The sequence below is a fragment of the Diabrotica undecimpunctata genome, chromosome 2 (assembly GCF_040954645.1).
Source record: "Diabrotica undecimpunctata isolate CICGRU chromosome 2, icDiaUnde3, whole genome shotgun sequence".
NCBI classification, from domain to species: domain Eukaryota; kingdom Metazoa; phylum Arthropoda; class Insecta; order Coleoptera; family Chrysomelidae; genus Diabrotica; species Diabrotica undecimpunctata.
In genome coordinates this window covers 115,729,105-115,744,757 of record NC_092804.1, presented here as the reverse complement: position 1 = coordinate 115,744,757, position 15,653 = coordinate 115,729,105, and the positions used below count along the sequence as shown (strand labels likewise).

Genomic DNA, 15,653 nt, shown 5'->3' with positions numbered 1-15,653 from the left:
CATTCACTGAAGCAATGGGGAAAAAACTTGAATCCTTCGAGATGTGGCTATATAGAAGAATCCTTAGGAAAGAAAGAAGAGTGATGTATACGATTAAAAAGAGAAAGTTAAAATATCTCGGACACATAATGAGAAACGGCACTAAATACAGATTACTGAAAATATTCCTTCAAGGCAAAGTATTCGGAAAGCGAGGAATTTGGAGAAGAAGAATATCATGGTTAAAAAACCTGAGGAAATGGTTCTCCACAACAAGAACTAATCTATTTAAAGCATCAGTTAATAAAATAATTATAGCCAGAATGATCGTCAATATTCAAAACGAATAGACACCAAAGGAAGAAGATATAGGTTTGCGTTAATATGCACTCTATATTCTGTAAATTCTATGAACAAATGTCCTTCATGCTCGGAAAAAATTGTTAACATGACCTTGTCTGCAGAAGAATGAACTTTAAACTTCTTTGGTGGAGTAGAAATTTCGTGTTTCCATTGCATCGATGGCATCTTACTTCATCCTTAAATTCCGCTCCTATAGGAGATTGGAAATCATTCTGGCAATTATAACTTTGTTGGTTACGTGCCTGGATAGTTTAATTGAACTTCATCCAAATCATTCACGGAGATTGCGTAGCCACGAGATTTTACATCTTCCTACGCTTTTTCTTTCTTTGAGTTTGCCTGCATTATATTCTTTAATAAATACACAGCTTTTGGTTAACCAACATCCAATTGACAGAGTGGACAGCTACACATACCTTGGTACCAACATTAACAGCCAATGGGATCACTCCAGTGAAATAAAACAACGCATAGGAAAAGCGAGATCGGCGTTCATAATGATGAAGTCTCTTTTCAGAAGTCACGATTTACCACTTGCTACCAAAATCTCTCATTAGATGCTATGTATTTTCTACGTTATTATACGGAGTAGAGGCCTGGACACTTTCTGAAGCTTCTTTAAGAAAACTCGAGGCATTCGAGATGAAGTGTTACAGACGTATTTTAAGAATTTCATGGGTGGATCGTGTGACTAATGTTGAGGTCCTACGTAGAATAGGCAAGGAATGCGAGATTATTAACACCATCAAAGAGCGCAAACTAGAATATCTTGGCCATGTTATGAGGAATGAACAGAGATACGGCTTGTTGCAACTCATTCTTCAAGGCAAGGTATTTGGAAAGAGAGGACCAGGGAGAAGAAGAATATCTTTTCTTCAAAACCTGAGAAAGTGGTTTAATACATCGACAACCGGACTATTCAGAATAGCAGCAAGCAAAGCTAGGATAGCCATGTTGATCGCCAACATCCGGAACGGATAGGCATCGTAAGAAGAAGAATATTCTTTAATAGTTATTATTTTTCATCTCTCATGAGTTATGCCCCAAGTATTTCAACTTCCTGATTTTTATGGAATTTAAAACTTTGCATTATTTTTTTACTTGTTTATCCAGTTTACTGGATAGTTTTAAATAATAAAACCAGATTCGTCGGCAGCAATTATTGACGAAAGGAATATATTTCCATTTTGCCTGTATTTCATGAGATATTTAGAGAAACCCATTCGCAACCTTTTTTGTTCCTCTGACAAAAGAGGAGGAACCCATTGCCCACAAATCTGAAATTATTCTGATTAAAATTCGACGATTTTCTCTAATCAAGTCTTTTACACATCGCACCACTATTCCATTCTTAAATTTTCGACACCATTATTTGACAGTTGGATATGCAAAACTTGCGTTTCCATACACTGCTTGCAGTCGCGTATGAGTTTGTAATGGTTGCCAACTAGTGTTATATCAATCGCGATTGATTCGTTTGTTTTGATTCAATCACTTCAAAGTATTGAACGACGGAATCTCGCTAGTTCATAACGATCGAATCGTATGGTGACAAAAATCTATTGATCTAGCGCCGACGGCGCCGATCGAGATTGAACCCAAACAAAATCGCACAGCCAATACTCTCATTACTTTCGGTCGTCGGTCATCGTCGTTCCTCACTTGCGACGAGGACCGATATATGCCATGCGACTGAATGATTGCGTTCGTTTGAATGATTGAAAACTTAAAATACTACATATTGAATTAAGAATTACGTGCAAGGCAGCGACTTAGCTACAGACCAGTAGTATTGGAGTTGGAAAATATTCTATCGGACCTAAGCGATTGCTTTCGCTTGTGTTGTTAATAGTTATTTGGTAGTTAAAATCATAAAATATGGCAAAATTAAAATTTGCACAATGACAATAAATATTTATATTTGGATGCAGTACATATTTCCATATAAATTTATAATTATTTCTGAGTTACACTAAGAACCTAAAAATAAAAACATAGTAAATTCTAGCTTCTCGAATATTTCTTCTAGAATCTATGGAGGTGAATCTTCTATAATGAAGGTGAATACATATATATGAAATACGGTAAGCAATACTACCATCGGTTTTTAGTCGATTCAGCTCAATCAATCGGTTACTTGTTATTTGTTTTAAACGGCAACGGAAAGTATTGAAAGGAACGAACGATTGAAATGATTCGATCGTTTTCAGAGTCGGTCACTGATTGATTCTGTCCTTGTAAAACGAACGATTGGCACAACACTATTGCAAACCTTCAGCTCACAAAAATTTAATAACCGCACACTAATTATATTGGACGGATTGTCAACAAGATTTTAAGTCACAATCCAGTAGGTTTATACAACTAGAACCTGAAAAATATCCGAAATTAAAAGGCCTTTGACTATAACCAGAACAAGTTAAAACTCAAAAATGTTAGTCAAAAATGTTAAACGATAAGGCTATTTAGAACATTGAGAAAATTGAGCATGTAAACAGACTTTTCCTTTCAAGTCCACAAAGCATGCAAATACATTTTTTGATACATACTTTGATCACGGCATTTCTGCAGTGGGATATTCAGCGCAAAAAGTGCCTCCCTAGTTCCCATAGTGTTTCTAAAACCAAACTGGGTATCTTCGAGATCTTCGCGTTTGCGTCTAATTCTGTGCTGAAGGATTTTTAGGAAAATCTTACGATTGTGGCGAATTAATCGATATTCTGAGCATTTTCTAGCATTGCGTTTTTTAGGTATTGCGACAAAGATGGACTTACGCCAGTCTGTGGGAATCACTTCAGTGATATTGCATTAACAAGTTTTACTATTACTTTTATGTTAACTTCATCTACTAGCTTCAGCAACTCAGTTGGTGTATTATCTGGACCACAAGCTTTCCGAATTTTCGCATTTTTTTATAGCGTGTTCTGCCTCTGATTTCATAATTTTTGGACCGTCAGTACAATTTTGGTAGAATTCGGTAATATTATCTTCAAATAACTCTGATATATTCATTTGTAATTATCTTCTAATTTCTTTCCCATTTACAATAATTTTGCTGTTATTGTCAACTAGTACGGAGGGAACTCGTTATAAATATATTGCTTATTACTTTTACTTTTTCGTGCACATTAAATAAGTCGTGCCTAGATATAACATCCACCCTTTCGTAAAACTTCTTAAAATTGAAAATTTACCAACCTACTACGGGGACTTTGAAAATAGCTGACAATAAATGGCCACATTCAATATTATGGGTGACAATACTACCAATGCATCTTTGTTCAGAGTTTAATCCAAATAATTATCAAAGTAAAATTAAAGTCAAGAATTTTTCATTACCATGAAAAAACTTGTAAACGAAGAAACAATTTTCGTTTTGTAAAAAACCCTTGTTTAATTAATTTGTTTTAATTAATGATAGTCGTTTTTCGGTTGTAGGTTGCATATATCGCATTCTTAGTACTCTTCAGCTACACAATTTTAGTAAGGATGGACCATTTTCCAATTTGGCAAGAATATTACTCAATAGCATTTATTATTTCATTAGGCTGTGAAAAACTACGTGAACTGTTCTCGTCAGAACCAGTAGGTGTATCTCAAAAGTTTGCCGTATGGTCATGGAATATGTGGAATCCATGCGACATGGCAGCAGTTTTTATGTTTTTGATTGGAATGTCGTTGAGATTTCAAACGGACATTTTTGAAGTTGGAAGAGTAATATATTGTGTAAATTGTATCTATTGGTATTTAAGGATCCTTAATATTCTCAGTGTGAACAAGTATTTAGGTAAGAATGATAATGTATTATTTATTAACATATGTAATTAATTTATTTAGGTTTTTAACTTTCTAAACAAGAAGCCACATTCGCCACGTGTGGATTTTGTTATTGTTAAAAATTGTACTCTCATATAATTAATTATATTTCCTACGTGAAGCTGTAATAACTGGTAAAGAATAGGTTATTGAAGAAATTAGTGCTCTCATTGGAGAGATATACGCGATATACTACTTAAGTTATACTGAACTCTTACCAGTCATCAACCAAGTAGGTATATTACCATAAATCTATTTTTTTCGCCTGTTTAAAGTTTAAACCGGAGGAAGTAGTTGGATTATCTTAAGTCTGACAAGCCTCCTTTAACAAGGAGACCTCCAACTACTTTCTGTGGGTTATATACTCCCTACGGTTTCTCCAAATTCTCTCAAAAATTACTAAACCCAAAAACTTTAAATTGTATTATATTAATGTTTTTACGACAAACAAAAATCATCCATTTGGTGAAGGTCTTTAAAATATCATTGACTAGAATCAAAACTAATATAATTAATTAGTTTATACCGTATAAGATACTGCAAATTCTTCCCTTTTTAATCTTTAAACTTTTTTTTATATGAAAGTGGCTTCAGTTAAATTGGCTAAAACTTTTCAAAGGGGTAAGCGTTGGTTATCCTGATAAAAAGTTTTCATTGCCCCAAGACTCAGAATTTTTTGCCATACAACTGTCATTATTGGCGTGCATACGGGTATACGGGCTCACAGGTAGTGCAAAATTTTTTTAAAGAAAAAAATGGTACACCACTGACATATTCCAAATTAAAAATCATTTTTGAATTTTTCGTTTAATTTGTGACAAAAAATCTTTCTTTTTTTTTCATATGTGGCGTTGTTTTTATACAACAAAAAATAAAACATCGTAACGCGTTATTTTTTATTTGTTTAATACATTCTCAAGAACTATGTAATACAGTAATATTAAACTAGAACAATAAAGTACTGCTACTTAATAAAATTTTAAATAGGTGCAATGCTATAAAAAATGTTCAAAATAACCTCCCTGAAACGTGACACAAGATTCACCTCTTAGCCTTATTGGTTGTCGCATTCGTGCAAATATTCCTAGTGTATTTCTTATTTCCTTACGTAAAAGTGGTTTCAATTAAATTGTCTGAAACTTCAGGAAAGTAGTAGCATTGGTCATGCTAATCAACAGTTTTCATTGCCCCAAGACTCAGAAATCAATTATTTCTGAGATGTTACAGAGGTTCAAAGCCTCGGTTTTTATACATATGGGTATAATATACAGCGTGTTAGTCAATACGTTCATAACGTAGTTATTTTCGTTCATTTATTTTTTAAATAAAATAGGCTGGTCATGACGTATATGCATGTTTTTATATGAAGTTAAAGCTATTTTTTAATATGATGATATAAGGTTGCCCGAGAAAAAATGGTCGCAAATTAGGGTTGCCAGCTGTTAAAAACGCCAGGTATCAAAGATAAAGTAAAATAGAGTTAGGGCGCAACGACACTGATTTGCCAATAATAATATGTATATTATTATCACTATCTATCGATGCTAAACGACAACTCACTTAACTGACACTAGTCATCTCAAACAAACGAAGCAGTTCATAATGAAGCAGACACGCTGCCTATGTTGACCGATAGAAAGCAAGCCTCTTTGTTAAAAAAATATCAGAATTTGGATCGGAATAAGGAGAGCAGAACAACTGTGAATTTTAAATCATAACAGAAAGGGTTTTGCCATGTTAATGAAGGGGACTTGACGAGGCACGCAAAGAAAAATAATCTGTTTAATTACTTTTTTAGTTTTTTATATATTATTGTCGTGGTTTGTTGAAATCTATTCATTTTATGTTTACTGAAATTTATATGCTTCTGAGTGTCTAATATAGTTAATAGCAATTTTCTAAATCGTCGTGTTTTGTTTTATAATCTATAACCAAACAAATTCCAAAATTTTCCATTTATCTTATTATTTGGTTGTAACAAAACTTTCTTCTGCTGAATAATACGTAATTCTCAAAACTTGGCCAGTCTAAATATTCAAATTTTACTTCCTAGTAAATTTTATGTTCACTGCGTAATTTTACTTATCGCATCAGTACTTTTCCTCTGGACATCCCACATATCCCTGTATGCACAAAAAGAGATTTATGAAGACTGCCCATCTTTTCACACAATTTTTGAAATAAACGTGCTTGTACGAGTCTTGTTTTAATATACTTTACAATTTTCAACTTTTGTGATCATAGTGCTACTCGCCCGCACATATCCCGAGCTCCACCAGTGCGTATGCATATACAATTTTTTCACAGTAAATATTTTTATTTTATATTAGAATCAATTGCATTGGAAATTTCATCTTCATGCACGTCGTCTTGTCGTATACAACTCTCTGTCTCTATTGTATAAAAACAAGTAGCTTTGTACGAGATGGTCTATATACGTTCGTAGATGCATTTAGCTGCAACGAATATTTACTCCTAACTACCCTCCAGATTATTTGATCCTTTGCCCAGTCATCTTGTTAATTTTTCTTGCCTCATTATTTTATGTCTCCGAATTTGGCCACATTTGGTCTCCGAACTCGTTGACGGAGCTAGAAAGTAACACTCTTTGTCATCTTCCACCGTTTGATTAGAAACAACTGAAGACGACGGAGATTTTGTTATTGTTTCAACCACTTATAGATTATTTATCTTAATAAGTTAATAGTTTTTTGTGTAAAAATTATTAAACTCATCACGCAATACTCCCACAGTATATTGCTAAAGAGTTATATTGCCACAGTATATTGCTAAATTAAACTGTGATACTGCTACCCAAAATTACAGCGTACGATCAACTTCCTTCACTCTTACATACGAAGAAGAAAAACGATAATACATCCGCGTGCTGCTTTCTGTCAGATCAGAGTGTTCAAGCCATATCGACTTATAATTATTTGATAACTCTAAAATTCTGTTAAAAAATTAGAAAAATTTGACACAAACAAGAGGGTTTCATTTGATTATTAATAATAAATACAAGAATTTAAACTTGCTTTTTCTTCTTTAGGTCCCTTAGTGACAATGATGGGCAAGATGGTGAAAAACATGATATATTTCATTGTTTTGTTACTAATAATATTAATGAGTTTTGGAGTGTCACGACAAGCAATTTTATATCCCGAACAGGATCCGTCTTGGAGAATAGCAAGAGACGTAAGTATTTTCACCTAGTTTCTAATCGTATAAGTGATTCTAATAAAATAATTTATTTTAAAATACAGAAAAAGATAAATGTTTTCAAATAGAAATGTTCTGTATCGATAGCCTAATGCTGACAGATCGTAACCCACAAAAAATTGAAAATTCATATTTTTGTGTCAAAGGCAACCAACCGTGCATTCCTATATGCTGTTAAATTTTCGTAACCTAAATAAAATAGTAAGGTGGCCATTCCTGCGATTTCTAACAAGTCCTAACCCGCTCGCGTTGTTTGTTTACTTCCAACTCATCTTATCCCACAGTGTAGCTTGAATGGCAAAGCGTGTTGGTTCCATGGTGTTGGTAGTAATTCGTTTGACCTTTAAAATTAGTTTATAAATTAGCTATAAAATAGGTAAGTCATTGATTTTCCCATTATAATAATGAAGATCACAGATCCAAAAGAAAAACTGACAATGAAAATTTAGACAACGAACAACACGAGACAGAAATCAACAATGAACACTTACAAGATAAAGGATCAGAAGAAGCTAATGACGCAGAGGTGGGCGGTCAAAGAAATGTACAAGAACCCGAACATATTGACTTAGAAAGTGAGAGGCTCAAAGAAAATATCGAAGATTCAGAAGATCAAGAAGTCCGATTAATGAAAAGTCGCAAAGTTGCGAATCCGGAGAACTGGGATAAAAACAAGACAAAACAGTCAATAATGTTAGGAAGGGAATATACTGATTATAGAGGGCTACAAAACATTGTGAAACATGATATTCTACGCCCTGAACGTAAAATGAAGCCAGCCTATGTCTCGAAGTTTTGCGCTACCGCGCCGACTCACTTTTGCCAAACAATATCAGAAAACTTAAGAAAAGAAATATTTTTAAAATTTTGGGAAATGTCCTGGGAACAAAAAAGGATGTTCTTCGCTCATATGGTTACATACAAGGAGAAAAAAAGATGTTATGTAGATGGACCTTCCAGGCGAAGTGGTACCTACGAATACTTTCTGACAGTAAAAGGCGATAAATTACAAGTCTGCAAATTGATGTTTCTTAACATACTAGGAGTGGGAGAAAAGATGGTAAGTGCGGCATGAAAAGATGGATTTCTAGAAAGTTGTGACATGATGCAAACAAGGATCAAAGAAAAAAGAGAGTCTACACCAAAAGCAAAACAGGAGATTTTGTGAGTACAGAATTTACGAGAGTTTCTGAACAGGCTGCCTAAAATAGAGAGCCACTATTGCCGCAAGTCTACTGGAAAGTTATACCTGGAACATAATTTCAAATCGAAAACTGAAGTATATAATCTTTATAAAGAACAATGTAAAGACAGGGAGGTACCATTATCAAATTGTAAATTCTCTACAGAATTTGACTAAATGAATTTAACATTGTTTAAACCACGCAAGGACCAATGTGATATATGCTCATCTTACAAGATGAAACAGGTTACAGATGAACAATACGCATCCCACATTAGAGCAAAAAACCTAGCACGCGTCGAAAAAGAAACCGATAAAACCAGAGCCATCCATAAAGAAATTTACTGTTTTGTCGTTGATGTGCAGGCAGTCAAATTGTGTCCAGTGTTACAGGCTAGTTCTTTGTACTAGAAAACAAAGCTACAAGTACATAACTTTACAGTATATAACTTGGAAAACCATCGCAGCATGAATTTCGTTTGGAATGAGACTGAGGCAGACCTTGATTCATCTGTATTCACTACTTGTTTAATAAAACATCTAGAACAATATTTGACCTTTGAAAAGAAAAATGTTATAATATTCTCGGACGGCTGTGGTTATCAGAATAGGAATGTCGTCCTTGCGAATGGTTTATCGGTTTTAGCTTCCAAGTATGAAGTCGAGATTGAGCAAAAATTTCTAGAAAGAAGCCACACTCAAATGGAGTGTGACTCTACCCACAGTTTAATTGAACGAAGACTAAAAAATCGGCAAATATTCCTACCCTCAGACTATATTTCGGTAATATCAGAAGCCAGGAAGAATCCTGAACCTTTGGAAGTATTCTATCTCACCCACACTTTTTTTCTAAACTACAATGACTCTAAAAACTTTCGCTACAGCTCAGTTCGTCCAGGTAAATCAAAAGGAGATTTGAAGGTAACAGATCTTAGAGGCTTAAAATACCTACCAAATGGGGATATATTATACAAAGTGGCCCATGATCAAAAATATGAACTCCTTCCTCAGAGAAAGAACACCGTCAATCACGATTTGGTTTACGATCAACTTTATTCGAATAGATTAAAAATAACCACAAAGAAATGGAAGGACCTTCAAGATCTAAAGTCTGTATTACCTGCAGATTTGCACTACTTCTATGATACGCTGCCTCACGAAGACTTAATCACCAAAGACAATAACAAAAATTAAAAAAAAAAATCGGTTGCCTGTAAAGTCGGTTTTACGGGCGAAGATTTTACGTGACAACGTCTTTTTCTCGGTAGAATATTTATTGATATGAATATTATTAAATTGCACAATAGTTGTTTGCAGTTGAAACGCGCTGTTTCTTCTCAATCGACTGAATTACGATTGATTGCAGAGTAATTTAAACTAATAATTTACTTAACACTATCAACATTTGTCAATAGTATGACATAACCTATAAACTCAGTTTCTCAACTTTTGTGTCAATCTAACAATTAATCAATCAATCATAGTTTACGATAATGAAATATTAGTGTACAATTATTTACCTTTATTGTTGTAGTTGTTATAAATGACGAATCTAAGCACTCCACATTTTCACTACAGACACAGCTGACGATACTTTAACCACACGTGTGAACTTGTATTATGACGCTTTCTCGGTTTTCCAACGCCAAGAACGCTCGAGAAAGACAGAGACACAAGCACGCACCGATTCAACGCGCCTAATTCTCTAGTGCTGCGCGCGCAGCGGACCGATCATGTTTGAGTGGGAGAGAGACGCAAGGCATTCGCCGGTCCGGCGGGCCTCTCTCTCGTTCGGTGACTCATCGTAACAGACGTGAGTGGGCGTTACACTTTTTCATGAGTGACTCCGAGCCACAACCTAATTTAAGACGTTGTCACGTCAAAAAAAGCCAAGATTTAAACTTATTATTTAGTTATTTTATTTTAATTATTCCTAAAAATGTTAACTGTAACGTTGTTTAAATGGTATTCGCCTAGTTTGCTACATTTTATTTAAAGTAAACACACATTTGTATCTGTTTGTATTTGAAATTAATAAAAATAAAAAAATAAGGATTATGATTTAAAATGACGTAAACCACACTTTTATGAGAACACCTTGAGTTATAATAACTTACTACATTTTCTAAGAGTTCGATATACTCGTAAGCCGCCATGACGTTGGTTACAATATGTCGTATCCCTTAGTACCCTGATCAAAATTAAACAAATTTATATTTTTACAATAAACTCAGTTAGTAGCCATTAGGTACATAATTATTTATTTAAGAAAACATTACACAAGCAATCTTTTATAATTATGCTATATAGTTTTTTGTGCCTCTTGTAAAATTTTCTAAAATTGGGTTACGACCTATCAGCATTAGGGTATCGGTATGTATCTTATATGTTTAATAGAATGTTAGACTGTACACCTGACTAAGAATTGGACTTAATAACATCAAGGTTAGTTATCTAATTTATTGACTATTTCATTAAAAGCCTTCTGATGATCATTGGAGTCATCTCACTATTGTGTTTTTATTGTTGTGGATTTTTCCTCACAGCAATATCAGAGATAAAAATACTTAAAAAAATGGATGATAAAACACTAGGGGATAGAGCTAGAAGTACAGATAAACGACATAGATGCAAGGTGGGGAACATCAAGGAGTGGATAAGAAATAGAAGAGTAGAATCGAATGATCATATTAGCCGAATGATGGCAAATAGAGTAGTAAAGACGGCAAGAGACGGTTCTCCAATAGGAAGACGATCAGTAGGAAGACCACGAAAACGATGGAACGACAACTTACTGGAGGCACATTGAAAGACAGACAGAGTCATGTCTACATAAAAAGAAGATAAAGAAGAAGACTTTTCCTCAGTCGTATAAGGATATGGTGCACATTGACCGTGCTATGTTTTGATGCTATGTAATGTAAACCAGATTTTGGGTGGTAATTTGAAACCAGGAATACTGTCAGTTATATAGGACATATTACTGTTTATTTGGGCTTCGTACCGTTAGTGAACCCCCTATTAGTTAGTTTGAATTCGGTTTTTGTGACGTAGGTATTTTTTACGTTGTGGCGTACATATGGATTGTCCACTTAATTAAACAAAGGATTTGTTAAAATATTTATTTTATATGATTTATAATATTTACAATTTTAAATAAGCGAAGTTTTATTGTCAGAATGAACACGTTCATAAAAATTGCCGATTTTTACAAAAATTCCAATATATAAGTAGGTACATATATGTAAAATATTATATCTTGCAATTCATTAGAGAAGCAGATTTTATTAAAAACATACTAACTATATTTTATCATTTTTAGGTATTTTTTGAACCTTACTTCATGTTGTACGGAGAAGTATTCGCTGGTGAGATTGATCCGCCATGTGGCGGTAAGGGTGAAGAAATTTGTCAGACCGGTCGTTGGATTTCACCTGTAATTATGTCAATTTACCTCTTGGTTGCCAATATTTTATTGATTAATTTATTGATTGCTGTATTTAATAATATATTTAATGAAGTCAATGCAATAGCTCATCAAGTATGGATGTTCCAACGATTCACTGTTGTCATGGAATATGAGCAAAAACCACTATTACCTCCACCATTTATTATTTTCTCACATTTTTACTTATTATTTAAGTACTTCAGAAGGAAAATGGATGGAGTGGAGGAAAGTTACGATAATGGCCTAAAGCTTTTCTTAGATAAGGATGAAATGGAAAGACTGTACGATTTTGAAGAAGACTGTGTAGAAGGCTATTTCGCTGAACAAGAAAATAAACTTCAGCAGTCAACAGAAGAGCGAATCAAAATAACTACTGAAAGAATAGAACACTTAACTCAAAAGGTAGAAGATATTATAACCAAAGAAAATTTACAGACAACTGTCTTACAAAATTTAGATGTACGCACACGACGATATACAGAACAATTTCAAGAGTTAGTAACAGAACTAGAGGTATTAAAGCAAGTAATACTACAAAATCAAGCATATCCAGTCGATCCAATCATTACAGGTATTTTTTAATTTTGATTAGTTCAGTCATTTTTATTTTAATTAGAGTAATTTTTTACTATCGGAGATAAATAAATCTACGTATCGATTGAATACAATAAATTACAAAATAACTTAACCACTTAAATGTACAACTAAACCTCCACCCACTGTATTAAATCTCCTAACCAGTTTGTACGAGTCTTCTATAGTAGCTAGTCGGGGTTGTTTATTATGTTTTCTTTTTATTTGACGAGAATTGTTGAATATGGTTATTTTCCTGACCATTGATTATAAGGTATACTTCATTCCACGAATATACGACTGTTTTAAATTCGGTTTAAGTTATCGATTTAAAGGTCCAATGTGCTGAATTATACTGTAGTAAATTCTCCCCATTTTTAAAATACTGTTATGACAGATATAAACCTTAGATTTAAATATGAAGTCATGATATAAATATAGAGTTGATAGTTTATAGAACAGTTGTAATTCAGATTTTGAGGTATATAATTACTATCATTGAGTTTAGTATTGTAAACAAGTTGGTTTTTGAATTAAGTGATTTAAACGAAGTGTAACAATACTTAAGTGATTAAATAGTTTAATTTATTTAGTCGAATATTCATTTAGTATTAAAAAAAAAACAAAAAACTTACTTATTCTCTTATTTCTAATCTCCTAAAACTAGCATCAACCATCAGATTCACAGCCATAATCACTGTTATCGCTATCCTCATTCGGATGGTAAATTATAACAGGATTAACTGCTTAGATGCGACCTTCAAGGATCCCCATTCTTCAATTAAGTCTTCACATTTTTCTACACTTATTTCCCAAATTTCAGGAGTGGCAATATCCAATGCTTGTTGCCATGTTTCCAAGACTGCCTCGTCACTGTAACCCTTGTATCCAATATGGTTATCATAATATATTTTGCATGTCCCCCAAATATATTCAATTGGATTGAATTGGCAATGATATGGCGGTAGTCTTAACACACGATGTCCAAAGCTATGTATAATTTCGTCTACTAGATATATATATATATATATATATATATATATATATATATATATATATATATATATATATATATATATATATATATATATATATATATATGTATATATATTTGGTTGTGCATGACTTTTAGCTAAAATTAGCAATTGAGGCTTAAAACAGTATTGAGGAAATGTTTCCGAATGGTACGCAGCATTATCCAGTATTATAACGGATGGTTCGTGTCAACTTGGCAACAGTTTTTCTTTCAACCATTTTACACAAATATCTCCGTATTCATATTGCCATGATAATCGGCTGATTTTGATTTTGATGAAAATACAAGATCTGCTTCCTCAATTAAACCATGTTTTCCACCTGCATGTACTATAATATATCCCTTTACCTTGTTATCGATGTGTTTTATGGATTTTATACTCTGGCCCTGCCAAATTCGTTTAATACCGCCTTTAGCAAAAATCCATGTTTCGTCTAAATAAACGAGGGAAGAATTATATTCTTTTGTGAACGACACTAGCTCACACAAAGTCTTTCTATTGTGTTCCTTTTTGAACTTAAAGCCAATGTGTCTTAAAACTCTCCAGAGACTTGTTCTGGAAATTTGAAATATTCTCTTTTAATTTTTGTAGCACTGAATCTAAAGAAACATTTCTTTTCGCGCATTTTATATATTGTCTCACGGATTTCAAATTTGCAACCTTCGGGAAGATTTGTAGTCTGGTTGTCGGCGAGATTTATATTGTGCGACATTTTGTTCACTTTTTCCACTTTTTTTGCTTTTTGCAAAACTGACTTTAGTTTTGTTTCACTAATACAGAGTGCATCACACACACGTTTATGTACGGACTGAACTGGTCGCAAAGGGCCTTTTGGGTTGGTTTTCTCAGCAGTAAAATAAGAAAGTACATTAAATATAAAGTTCTCTACATCTAAAACATGTCTCGGCAATTTTGGCTTCAATAAACAAATACACTACACTAAACTCTCTCTTAACTGACACCTCTCTTCACCAGACACCTCTATACGGACGATTTTTAAAACTAAAACCAGTCGGCGATATATCAAACTGTATGTAAATTTTCGTTACTTTTTAATATCTGTAACGACTCGGTACTTTAACTATCAATTGCCCGTTATTTTCGGAACTTTTAAGAGTACATTCACTCAAAGCAAACAAATATTTAAAACTAACAAAGTGAAATATTAGATTCTTTTTTTGGTTTCTGAACCATCGTTCTTTTTATTTTTATTACAGTTGTAGTACCTAATAAAGTAATAAAATAGTGTAATATCAAAGAAACCCGGCACGTCTCTTTGGTGTTTACATTTCACCGAAACCCAACTCAAATGTTTGATGAACACATTTGGCTTCATTGACGTCATTGTATTTATTTGTAGGAGCGTTTGCGTAAACATTTTTGTTATTTTTGGATTAAATTTTACAATAAATTTTGCGTCTATCTGAAAATCTAGTAACTGATAATTTTAGTTTAGATGTCATACTAACAGTAGATCCTTTTTATTAAAGGAGGCAATAATCCAAAACAGTCGTATATTCGTGGAATAACCTATATAAGAGATTTCTTTTCGTACATAAATAAAGAAGTTAACGAAGAAGACCTTAAGTTTAGGTACCTACCCAAGTTTCGGTCTACCTCTAAACGGTCATCGCCTGGTCCTCTCGACGGTTAAATACTTTTTTCAATATCGCATCTTCCTCTCTTCTGATTACATGCCCAATCCATCTGGGGTGTGCTATCTTAATGAATTTCACAACGTCAGCTTCCCCGAAGCATCTATATAACTTAAAGTTGTAGCGTCTACGCCACAAACCCTTCTCTTTTAGTCATCTGTTAATTCTTCTTAGAATAAAAAAACTTACAATGAAGTAAAACTTTTAATGTATAATGGTATATCTAATGCCGACGAATTTACCTAAATTAAATGCTAAAACTTAAAGACCTGGAAAAATTACATACGAAATTTATTTTTTGATGAGAGGGAGAATCAGTCCCCAATACCTACGGAAACAGGACCACCTATACTAGTGGCAGAAGTAAAAGCAGCTATAAT

At 33.4% G+C, this 15,653-nt stretch overlaps 1 protein-coding gene across 13 annotated transcripts in view; it reads left to right on the top strand.

The window, feature by feature from the left end:
• The window catches only part of Trpm (transient receptor potential cation channel, subfamily M), an 888,877-nt gene that overhangs the window by 794,814 nt on the left and 78,410 nt on the right, over nucleotides 1–15,653 (top strand). For all 13 annotated transcript variants that reach the window (XR_011950088.1, XM_072523326.1, XM_072523332.1 and 10 more), the window contains 3 exons: nucleotides 3,781–4,129; nucleotides 7,208–7,353; nucleotides 11,883–12,579. Coding sequence is in view for 12 of the 13 variants with exons in the window: in XM_072523326.1 (XP_072379427.1) it covers nucleotides 3,781–4,129; nucleotides 7,208–7,353; nucleotides 11,883–12,579 (1,192 nt within the window). In the remaining variant the exon portion in view is untranslated. The remainder of the gene's footprint in view (nucleotides 1–3,780; nucleotides 4,130–7,207; nucleotides 7,354–11,882; nucleotides 12,580–15,653) is intronic.